At 35.5% G+C, this 13,029-nt stretch overlaps 1 protein-coding gene across 1 annotated transcript in view; it reads left to right on the top strand.

Moving 5' to 3' along the window:
* Positions 1-10,162, top strand: part of LOC120222177 (transmembrane protease serine 11G-like) — a 29,534-nt gene extending 19,372 nt beyond the window's left edge. The window contains exons 6-10 of the mRNA XM_039219889.1: positions 1,041-1,079; positions 2,295-2,466; positions 3,458-3,717; positions 7,326-7,468; positions 10,004-10,162. Of these exons, the coding sequence (XP_039075820.1) occupies positions 1,041-1,079; positions 2,295-2,466; positions 3,458-3,717; positions 7,326-7,468; positions 10,004-10,162 (773 nt within the window). The remainder of the gene's footprint in view (positions 1-1,040; positions 1,080-2,294; positions 2,467-3,457; positions 3,718-7,325; positions 7,469-10,003) is intronic.
* The last annotated feature ends 2,867 nt before the right edge of the window (positions 10,163-13,029 follow it).

The raw sequence follows: 13,029 nt of genomic DNA, 5'->3' as shown, positions 1-13,029 counted from the left end.
TCTCTGAAGTCCATCAGTAGTTGCCACAGATAGAAATGAGCCTAGACTAGAGTTACCCGTGAATTGACCATAATTCCACTCCTCTCATTGATCCATTCCTACAGAAGATGACACTAGATTGTAATTGACCTTACAGTGAAATCATTGTAGAACAAGGTTTTTACCTGAAAAAGTATTTAAATTATGTCCTTAATGGTTTTGCCTCATATTACTATTGGGAGGATATAAACAATGTTCGCCATAGTCCCTGGTACATAGGAATCAGTAAATTACTAGTTATCATTACTGCTAACTGTTCATTCAGCAAGTATTTATTAAGAACCTTTTCATGCCAGGAACTAAATTACCTGTCCTCATAGAACATTCTAATTGGAATAAGAAAGACAATGGCCCACTAAAAAGTAAGTAAACAAAAGTTATATCAAAAATTTAAATTTCCATTAAGAGAATAGAGAATGGGAGTTTACTTTGATTTGTCATGGAAAGCCTGTCTGAGGAGAAGACTTTTAAGCTAATTTCTGAATGACAGTGGGGAACCAACCATAAAAATGGCCAAGGGAAGAGCATTTCTACAGAAGGGACAACTAGAATAAAGACTGTATGAACAACTTGGCAGTCAAGAAACAGAAAGGCCAGTGGTTAAAAGCAAGAACAGTTCAACATGGCAACAAAGACACAAATAGGGACCATGTCATACAGACCCAGGTAGGAAGTTTCAGTTATTATAAAGATCAGGGAAGCCACTAGAGAATTATTAGCAAAACTAATTTGAAGGTATTTATTCTAATAAACATAGTAATAAACATAAGCTTAGTTCCCTGCCAATGAACTCAATCTGAGTTCAGGATTTTCCCAGAATCAATAAATAGTCAGAAGAAGGGCTTTATTTGTATTAAATTATATTTTATTTTATTGCATTACAATTAAGAATGTCCTGACTAATTCAGTTCATCCCAACCAGAAACATTCATGTCATGTAGACACAGTATTTCAAAATTATAATTGTTCTACTACTGAGAAATCATCTTGACTTTTTCCAGATACAAATGAAGCACAAGCAGACCACATTCTGAACAGCTGTAAGTTTGAGACTATCATTGCAATGTTTGTAAATCAAATGATAAAACTCAAAATACTTCTAGAGTTTCTCTATCTCCAGGTTTATTTTTTCCCAAAAGTATATAATATCTCTGAATCAACACATGATTTAACATTTTATTAAATGTTATTAAATGTAGGCGGTAAAATTCTTCCTTTTAATTTTTTTATAGTTTATTTTTGAGACAGAGAGAGACAGAACATGAGTGGGGGAGGGGCATAGAGAGAGGGCTACACAGAACCTGAAACAGGTTCCAGGCTCTAAGCTGCCAGCACAGAACCCGATGCAGGGCTTGAACCCACGAACTGCAAGATCATGACCTGAGCCGAAATCGGACGCTTAACCAACTGAGCCACGCAGATGTCCCGGAAAAAATTCTTAATAATAATTGGTAATGCCTATATGGGCTCCTTGGAAGTAACTTATTATTCCTCATAGAAAGTTTCTCTGATAACTTCTTTTAATAATTCCCTATTATTTTATTATATTTATTTTTATTTGGCTCACTTTGTTAAAGTAGAAAATTTTGCTTAGAATTAAATAACACTCATTAATTCTAATATGTGAACTTTGATACAGTAGGGTAATGGTTATAATATTAGACAAGTGTTTTAAGTGTACCCATGGTATTTTTCTGCAATAAGTAGTATATATTTTGCACTCAGAATTGTCAATTATCACTGAAGTAAACTGCTGTACATAGGAAAATGACCTAGAAAGATATGAAAAAATAAATTTTAAACTAGAATTGTTTTAAATGAAACAGGGAGGATATTAAATAGTTTGTTTTTTAAGCTAATCTTTTTCCAATGTGAAAAATCATTATTCTATACATAATTTTGATTATTTTTGAAGGCAAGGCAAACCTACAGCTGCTTCCATCTTTAATTAGGTGCTAAACATGCCTTGATATGTCTAAAATTTTGTTTATAAATAACCATCTTAAAGCTACACTGTTGTAAGAATAGCATAATGATAGAGAAGTTGAATATATTGTAGAGCTAATACTAATGTAACATTGTGTGTCAAGTAAAATAAAAAATATTTATATAGCTGCATGCATATGAGGGTTATATATGTGCATGGATGAGGGTTATATATGTGTGTGGATGTGTATATATGCTTGTCAATTAAAATAAAATAAGATAAAATAATAAAATAAAATAAATAAAACTATCTTACTTCCTTCTGACAGGTTGTGGTAGAGGGAGAGAGTTCCCATCCATGGAAAGAATTGCTGGAGGTTATCCTGCAAAAAGAGCTGATTGGCCATGGCAAGCCAGCCTGCAAATGGACGGCATCCATTTCTGTGGTGCATCTTTGATCAGTGAGGAGTGGCTCCTGACTGCTGCTCACTGCTTTGATATGTAAGTCTATACCAGCAGGATGAGCAATTTCACCTTTTCTCACTTTCATTTCTCATAATTCTTACCCCTTTTTCATTCGTTTATGAGCATCTTAGGCCTCCCTCTGGAACTCATGATTGTGAAGCAGGCTTAGGAAGAAATGACAGTTATTAAAGAATAGTAGAAAAATTAGAGAATCTTCAGCTGCAACTGAAAATAGGTTCTCCATCAATCTAATTTAACTGAGAGCAAGACAACACTGTCAAAAGTTAAGCACACTCACCAGTTTTCCTAAGATACATTGTGGATTTTTGACTCTGCTAATAGTATCCTGAGGCACAAATTTACATCAGATTATCCCATATGAATGTCTTTAGTGCTGCACTTTAATTATTGTATCTTTTTTGAAGATGTAACATATGGGATACATGGAGATAATAATGAGATACAGTAACTCTAGTGAAGTTCATACAAAGTGGGAAAATATTCTGGGTAAAATGTTAACTAAAAATAAAAGATGACAAAACAGTATATAAAGTGTGGCTTCAAGCTGATACCTCTCCCTCTCCTCCTTACCCCTCCCTGTCTTTCTCTCTCCATAGCTATACATATATGTATATAACTGCATGCATATGAGGGTATTTATGCGTGGATGTGTATATATGTGGGCACATATGTCTAATTTTTATTTGTTTATAGTCTTTTCAACTACTCTGTATTTTTTTATAATCAAAAGTAGCAATAATATTTTGTTCCCTTTAGAAAATACAAACTCTCCCTCAAAGGGAGTAATTTAAGCTACCTTAGACTGGGGGTGGGGGTGGGGTCGTATCACCTAAATGAAGCAGAGCAGTCCTAGTGGAGATGTCTCAAGTAGGGTGGGAATACCCCAATCAACTATCACCTTAAACAACTGGCCCTTCTACCACCTCTATGTCCCATGCTGATTCAGAGTCCTGGGCAACTTTAGATCAGAAATGAATCAACTATAATACTTTTAATCTGTGATCAGTTACAAAAACCCCAAACTCTGGATGGCTAGTTTTGGAACAACCCTCAGCCCTCCTCTGATGAGAAGAAAGATACAATCAATCATCATTCATCAAAACTACGCTCCCCATAAGCACGACGACGACATCGCTGTGGTGAAACTTTCCACCCCTGTCCTATTTTCCAACGATGTGGGCAGAGTCTGTCTCCCAAATGCTTCTTTTGAAGTCTTGCCTCAGAGTCTAGTGTTTGTCACTGGATGGGGAGCATTAAAAGCTAACGGTGAGTATCTCAGTAAAAAGAACTAAGCAAAAAATGCAAACCTATCTTCCATTTGAATGTAGATAGAAGATACAAAATCAAAATATTGAAAAAAGAGGTGAAATCAAAATGTCCCATGCAAAATATCACAAAACAACAACAAAAAGCCAGATATGGTGATTGATGGAAACTTCGTCTATTACTATTATGCAGTATCTATGTTTAATGCTTTCCTTATGGGCTATTTTGGTTATAACTTTACAGCTAGTTATAACTTTCTTTTCAAAGATTATTAAGCCATACATTTTTCATATCACTTCTTTCTGTTGCTGTCTTTCTTTTTATTAAAAACATTTAATGTTTATTTATTTTTGAGAGAGAGAGAGAGAGAGAGAGAGCGAGCATGAGCAGGGAAGGGGCAGAGAGAGAGGGAGACACAGAATCCCAGACAGGCTCCAGGCTCTGAGCTGTCACCATAGAGCTCAACATAGGGCTTGAACCCAAAAGCTGTGAAATCATGACCTGAGTTCAAGTGGGATGCTTCACCAACTGAGCCACCCAGCTACCCTATATTGCTGTCTTTTATATGTAGAGACTCTGCTATGGCTGCATGAATCTTAAAGTATGTGATTTGTGAGCAATAATAACAAATTTCTGTAATGTCATACAACTAAACAAAAACAGCCTTAAGCAATTTTTTTTTCTTAAGCAAACAATTTAAATGTCATGCCTGATGCTAAATATTAAATGGGACCCCTCGGATCCATGTATCTATGGAGCAGTTTTTAAGCCTAAGGATTTATAAAGTCCACTACTTTGACATTTACTACATTTAATGATACACAATAAACTGCAAAGATAGATATTCAGATCTTGAAAGGACTCTCCAGTTTCTACCTTTCTTAGGTGAGCAATTTACATAGAGTTTAAGCAGAGTTTGAATTTCTGATTCTTGTTCCAGACTCTTGCTAAAAAGTTGTAGTTTTATTTATGTACTTGCTCCAAGGATAGTTTTTATCTACTAAGTCTCTGTCACTTCATTTCTTATAGAAATCTGCTTCCCTTCAATATAAACTCCAAAATTCTGACATTGAGTCCAGGTTGTTATACTGTCATTATAATCTGAGAGTTTTTTTCCTCATCTCTGGGGGATCTACCTTGTTCTATAGGTAATGGTGAGGAGAACAAAGGGGAATCAAATCCTTTGGGATCAGAAGGCCACTTACTGATTGGAGTAGGAATGGAAAGCATCTACCACCAGGGCTACCACTATACCTCCTCTAGACCCTAATGAAACTTAACACCACCTCCTCCCAGAGTAGTAGTCTGAGAGTGATTTGGGACTTCATCATGAATCATTCAATGCCCAATAGTGTGCAGATTACTAAGCATTGATCCATCTTCTCTAATAAGTTGCATACTTTCCAGAAATAACATTATGAATTTATAAGATGTCAATCTAAAGTTAAGTATTAAATATTTGATCATGGTTTTCTCTGTATTTTGAAATTGAGACAAGGACTAAGGTTTTCTTCTCCTACCTCCCCAAATTTATCCAGTCATATCTAATTAGAAATCATCACCAGACAGCTTGTAAAATAGAAACTTTCTATTCTGGATAGTTTGTTCCTTGAATAGTTGATCATGTAAAATAGCTTGTTATGCTGTTAAATATTTGAACTGACTTTTTAAAAGTTGAGATTAAAGAATTATAACCATTTGAAAGTTAAAACTAGGCATCCCAGGACAATTAACATAACACATAAAAGTACACATACAGAAATTATAAATAGTTTAAATACTGTTGATTAAAACCTAGGAATACCTATAAATTTTAAATGCCAATTAGGGAGAAAAAAAGAGATAGTATTGAATATTACTGCAGCATCTACACAAAGAGTGTAGCCTTTTCTGAAAATCTGTGTAAAGAATAGATGGTGAGCAGATTCTTTCACTAGGGCCATTTCAAAGAGAATCAGAAATGAAAAGAAAATGGCCATATAATGCCCCTCTAATGCTTAAATAACGGTGAAGAAATGCACTAGACCTTAGATAATCTTTAATGACTGTAGAGGATTTAGGCTTAGTTTTTCAACAAGATGGTCAATTCTAGGTAAGTGAACTTACTAGGATTAATACAGAGAATTAGATTTACTTAAAGTTAGTGACAAAATTCCCTGGAAACCTAGGTCTTCTCTTATAAAAGCTCTAGCACTCACCAGCCATCTTAGATATTGAAGTGCAGCTTTGTACCAAGAAGGCTATAAATATGTAACCTTGTACTCTACAATCCACTCCAATAGCTCCTACCGGCTGAAATCTGAATATGAGACAGAGCACTATCATAATTGATTACATTAATTACTTTTTAGGTTTGTTTATTTATTTTGAGAGAGAGAGATGGAGCACAAGTGTGGGAAGAACAGAGAAAGAGGGAGAGAGAGAGATAATCCCAAGCAGGCTCTGCACTGACAGTGCTAGTCAGATGTAGGGTTCAAACTCATGAACTGTGAGATCATGACCTGAGCCATGATCAAGAGTCAAACGCTTAACCAACTGAGCCATCCAGGCACCCCAACATTAATTATTTTTTAACCCTCACAACAGACATATGAGATAGGTATCATTTTCTCCTCGTACAGCTGAGTAAAATGATGTTTAGTAAGATTAAATAACATGCCCAAGACTAAAGAGCACATAAATTGTGCAATGTTCAAACTTACATGTGCTGCCTCTAGGCCTAGAGTCTTTAGCACAGAATTACCCTGATTTGTTGGTCAGATTGACAGCACTGCCCTCCTTCCTCCTCTCAATCGTCTTTGAACCTTCTGTAAACAGAGCATCCATCTTTATATGAAGGACTAATACAGTTTTTAAAATAAAACCTGCTCAGGGGTAATGAGAATACAATGACTAAAATGGTACAATACACAATTAAATAGTATTTTTCATATAACAACAAATCAATCAGTATGTGCATCATTAGTAAACCATAATCTATATCTTATCGTGGTATTGGTTACTTACCCTGGAATTAGTTTTGGACAGTCATTTGAGCTCTTATCAAAGTAGATATGGTCTTTCTGGTGAAGCAGTAGGTTTCCATTTATTCAGCACTAAAACTACTTTCTAATAATACAACCTCACTCTATACTGGTGTTCCTAAAGGATTTTCCATTCCCATTATAGCTGTGTCCTTTGTAAAGTGATGTGGCAGATTTCCAGGTAAGGTAAAGTAAACTATGACAGGTTATCCCAGGTGGAGGTGGTGAGAAATGCCCTGGGTTTAAATCTAGTGTTGCCTCCATTTAGCTATGTGGTCACAGCAGGACTCATAACCAGGTAAGCTTTGGTTTTCTCATCTGAAAAAGAGAATATTCGTATTTATCTTAATTAGTTGTTACAAGGACTAAATAAGATAGTGGAAATAAAAGTGCAAAGAATGGCATCTAGCACATAGAAGGCACACAAGAAATGTAACTTGAACCTGAGCAGTGTCATCAAGCTCAGAGTTCTACAACTTCAAGACATATGTTTTATCACCAACACATCCTTTATAAGACACAACAATTAATTATCATAAGCAACAATGTAAAAATTCTTCATCTGTTAATTATTTTCTTCTTTAGGTCCCTTTCCCAATACTCTGCGGCAAGTTGAAGTAGAGATCATAAGTAATGATGTATGTAATCAAGTTAATGTATATGGTGGTGCTGTATCATCAGGAATGATATGTGCTGGATTCTTAACAGGAAAACGAGATGCCTGTGAGGTAAGAATAGACTCAAATCCACAAAAATGAGTGTGTTGAACGGAGGAGGCCTCACTGACCATAGACCAATGTCACTTCATAAGACTCCATAAAATTAAGTTGTGGAGGAGGGAAGAGAGTAAAAAGAGGGAATGGGACAACCTTAAGAAATACTCCTTGTTTAAAACCCTAGTATTGTCCAGAACCATATGTAAAAAAATGACCATCAGTTGCAAATTAGGACTTTTATTTGAGAAAAGGACCGGAAGCAGATAGTAGACACCAAGCCAGCAAGCCACACAATCATTGCTTCAAGTCACAATGACAACCAAGTAGCTATCTGATCCCTACTACTTGTAAGGTCCTATGGAATGGGGTCTGCAGATCCCTCCATAGCCAGAGCCATAATCCCACCAGTGCTTAACCCTTTTGACCTTTAGCAGTCTACATTCAGATAGAATTACACTCTTTAGGAAAAGAATATATTTATCAATACTTATTCATATTACAGTGTTGCCTCACCAATTATGTCTAAAAACTAAATAAATAGCATTTCCCCAAAGCATACAACACTTTACTATTAAGCATTTAAGGAGAATATCAGTTTTAATTAATATCAGGCTACTTAGAAGACTAAAAATAAGTAACTAAAATGACGAAGATTTTAACTTGGGTCCAAAGGTTTAGCAGTTCTTAAAAGATTAGGAAATGCTTTGAGAACTTGACACATATGAATGCTTTACTTAAAGGCAAAGGTGCCGCTATTGATCTGTCATTGGCTGGCTGTAATGTGATATAATAAATATTCATTCACTTATTCATTCATACTTTTGTAAATTGCAAGGTAATGTGGAAATTACTGAAGGAAACATAAACATTTTTTAAAAAGCCTACACTGAATCCATAATGAATTTACAATCTAGTAATATAGCAAACAACTAACAAAAAGAGCAAAAACTTAGGATTTGGCTACATATTCTGGAATATAGGATCTCCTACTCACTTTCCTTCCTGAGGAGAAGAAGAAACGAGGTGGTGTACAGTACAATCAGATCACATGACTTTTGAGCAGAAACATAAATCTATATAAAAGCAGATGTTCTCTTTCTCTTGGTCCATGCTCTCATGTTTCCTTCACCAGTAACAAAGTAAAATACTGAGGATCTAAATTACCATGTGGTCCTACAGGAAAGGAGCACTGCTTTTAGTAACCAGAGTTTTCACACTCTGTCCACTGAGCCCTAAAGGGTACATGGAAAGAGAAGGGAAGGGAGCTAAGAGCCAAAGCTCTAGGATCCCAGGCCTGCTTCAAATAGGATCATTTGTCTTATACAATAAGTCTATAAGGTGATTCCATATAGGTTCATTGCTAAAAGAGAAGTTTAAAAATCACCTGTCTAAACCCTCGGTTAAAGATATCAGGGAAGTCCTCAGGATTCACACACTTCAAACCAGTTCGCTAGGGCTAGGGATTAAATTTTAGTTTGGAAACAAAAGCCTGTCAGTAATAAATAGTGCACATTTGCCTGGAGTGCCTTTTGCATACCCTTCTCCTTACACACATATTGCTGCATAAGAATATACCATTCAGGACACCTTCCTATCAACTGGTGTAAATAGAACAAGGTGCAATTCAAATATGGGGTGCCTGGGTGTCTCAATTGGTTAAGTGTCTGCCTTTGGCTCAGGTCATCATCTCACAGTTCCTGATTTCGAGCCCTGCATTGGGCTCTGTGCTGACAGCTCAGAGCTGGAGCCTGCTTCAGATTCTGTGTCTCCTCTCACTGTCTCTCTGCTGCTCAAGCTCTCTCTCTCTCTCTCAAAAATAAACATTAAAAAAATTTAAAACACCAAATTAATAGCAAGTGACTATATCTAGCTAACAGAAGACACTTCATGGAGGTGACATATAGTTGAGCCTTGAGGTCATCACTTATGTAACTATTATATGCCTGGACTCGGGTTCAATTTGTGCTCCCTGTTTAGAAAGAGTAAACCTAAAGACTATGCAAGAGTAAAATTGAAACCTTAGCTTTATGCACACTATTCCAGATGAAGATATTAACACAGATAAGCAGAAGTAGTAAGAGATAAGCAATAAATTCAATTGTTATATTAATACCGATGGTAAGTAAAAACAATTCATTTTACATATTTTTATTTATTTCATTTTTTTAATGTTTAAATGTTTTTATGTTTAATAAAAATAAATGTTTTCATGTTTAATAAAAATAAATGATTAATGTTTTTATTTTATACTTGAGAGAGAGAGAGAGCATGAGCAGGGGAGGGGCAGAGAGAGAGACACACACACAGAATCCGAAGCAGGCTCTAGGTTCTAAGTTGTCAGCACATAACATGACGTAGGGCTCAAACCCACAAACCATGAGATCATGACCTGAGCTGAAGTCAGACACTTAACTGACTGAGCCACCCAGGCGCCCCTACATTTTTTTATTTAAAATATTAACTAACAGACATTCGCAGGCTCATTTACTTTCATTTTTTACTCCCTTTTATTTATTGCATTGACAATGTCTGTTTCTTCTTTCACAGGGTGATTCTGGAGGACCTCTGGTTATAGCACATGATAGGAACTGGTACCTTATTGGGATAGTAAGCTGGGGAATAGACTGTGGAAAAGAAAACAAGCCTGGACTTTATACCAAAGTGACTTGTTATCGGGACTGGATTAAATCTAAAACCAACATCTAATGCCATAATCACCTCTACATCCAAAATGTAAATGTGGTCACTAGCAAATTGTGTTGCTAGGATGTGTTGCTATCTATATTGTCATCGAGTTCAAGATGCAAATAAGCATGAACGGACAACATTCCCCTTAAACATGAGGAAAGCAGGCTTTCTTTCACATCATCTGAAGTGTTTTGCTAACCATTAACATATAAGATATGTCAACTCCACAATGATCTGCCGTTGGTGCTAAGTGTCTCCCATGATCTCCTTGATCATCTTTCTGTTCCTGCTCATCTAAAATGAGAGTTCTCATTTTAGAACAATTGGTTTAATCAGACAAGTACCATCTGGATAAGCATTCTCTATTTTTTTTCCCTGACAGGGCACACTGCCCTTCCCTGACTCCACAGTTATTCCTCACCAAATAATCCTCATTAAGAATCTATAGATTCACTGTGCTAGACAAGTCAAAGTAATTAGTTTTGGCCAATGCGAACACAAATGATGGAGAGGCACTAAGTGTGAAACTGAGACTTAAGAAATGGCCCTCTAATCAGTTTTTTCTCCTTTGCCCTGAGATACACAGTTACCTCTCTCTGAGACTTGAAAAACATGGACAAGATAGCGTAGATTTTAAACTCAAAACAACTACCTAGTATTTGCTTTGGAATAATGAATAAATCTGTGTAATAGACAGGAAAACCGAAAACACTGCCAAGCACAGATTCTGTTCTACACTACCTACCTAAAAATGCTTTTTTTTATGTATTTATAACATAAAAAGAAAGTTTCTTGGTCTTTTTATTAGGTGAAGTGAGAAGAGAAAAGGACACTGAGAAGGAGCTACTTTCCATCTCTAAAAATGAGAGATGTTCCAAACCTGGTGTAAATTAACTTTTCACTTCTGTTTTACTATATCTAATTCTATTTTTTTCTAAATAGCTTTATTTTCAATCAACTTCAGAACAAGTAAGGGGCCCACAGAATAAGAAACCAATATAAATTAGATATTCATAAGTCAGTTAAATGAGAAGCCAGTATAAAATTAGATATTCATAGCCAATTTGATATACGATTTTGGAAAAGATTTTATTATCTAATATTTAAATTTACTGTTAAAATGGCTGGAATTCTTTTAAGTATAGTATTTTTGAAGAATATTCAAATAATCCAGAAAGTATCTTTGGAGAGATTTAATTTATACGATACAATAGTCATTTTCATATGTATTTAAATGTATATTTCCTGACTCTATACATGACTATGGTCTAGTGTTCAACAAAACTCAAACTTTTTCTAGACTTCTAAATCTTTATTCACCACCCCCACCCCCATTATTTTTAATTTGGCTAATGAAATAACTGCTGTGCTAAGATTTTCTTCTGAGTTTTATATCAGCAGAGAGTCTCTCTTGGTCCACATACATAATGTTATATTGTATACATTAAAATATATTTATAATAACAAACTCAAACTCATTTCCTTTGAGTCATCTGTATATTTCACTACACATCTCAGCTTTTGCCCTGCTGACATTAGTCAGAGATAATTCTCTGTTGGGGGAAGGTGGCAGCTATCCTGTGAATTGTAGAATGTTTACAACATTCCCTACCTATACTAGATACTGGTGGTAACCCCCACCAAGTTATCATGACCTCAAATATATTCAGATATTGCCAAATGTCACCCATGGAGCTAAATCACCCCCATCTGGGGACCACTGCCATGGGATCAACACTCAGAGTAAAAGTCACTGTTGAAAATCTTACAACCACAAATTCCTTACATGGGTCTGAGAATATCTTTCTTTTCCCTTTTCTTACAATGCAAATGTGTTGAGAATACTAAAAGAACATCTATGATGATCACACTCCTATCTAAACAATCCTAACCAAATTAAGATCATTTGAAAAGTGAACCTGTTTGAGTGAAGGAGGCTATCTATATAGATTTGTTGAGATAGATGACTATCTATAGATAGATGTCAACTGGTCTATATAGATTAATCTACAGAAATCTCTCTAGAAAGAGATTTGTCAAATGCTTATATCCTACATAATCATACCATGTATATGTTCTATTTAATATTCTCAGAATGAATAAATGTATACTGACTAAAAAGAAATTTACATATTCAGCTGAGGCAGAATGGCTCAGTCTATCACTCACTAGCCCTGTAGAGTGGAGAATAGGAAGTTGCACAGCACCCCTCTGCACTAAAGGCTGCATTATCTGATATGGTAGCCACAGTCAGATGGTACTATTTACATTTAAATTAATTAAAATTAAGCAAATTAGAATTCATTTAATTGAAATTTATAATAGTATCAGTTATACTAATATCACTTCTAATATAAAAGAGTCAAATAAGGCTAATGGCAACCATATAGGGCAGCAAAGATATACATCATTTCCAACATCATGAAAGTTCTATAGACATCACTGGCCTATAGCATTGTATGCAACTACTTACATAAATCACTTACTCATTCATGTAACAAACATTTCTTGAAACACTATGTGTCAGACATTGGATATTCTAGATATTGGGTATACTATTGTATATAAAACCAAGTCCTGTTCTCAAGACAACATAAAGACATAAAAGTATTTTTGATAATTGCTGTTAAAAGTAACAGAGCCTTTGTGTAGTATGTTTGGCCACGTATAGCACGGTGACTTCCAGACTCTTCCGCTAGTGTCATTGACCCACTAGCAGAGAAGTTTCTCTGTATAAGGTATATCAGACCCAGAGACCCATTGGAGATTGAAATGGTTGCAAATAGAATTTCCTTTTTTATTATTATTTTTTTTACAAAGAGTTTATTGTCAAATTGGTTTCCATATAACACCCAGTGCCCCTCCCCACAGTGCCCTCCTCCATG

The sequence above is a fragment of the Hyaena hyaena genome, unplaced genomic scaffold (genome assembly GCF_003009895.1).
Source record: "Hyaena hyaena isolate Hyena2069 unplaced genomic scaffold, ASM300989v1 scaffold_846, whole genome shotgun sequence".
NCBI lineage: Eukaryota > Metazoa > Chordata > Mammalia > Carnivora > Hyaenidae > Hyaena > Hyaena hyaena.
Note: the sequence above shows the minus strand (reverse complement) of the source record. Positions and strands in the feature narration are given on the sequence as shown.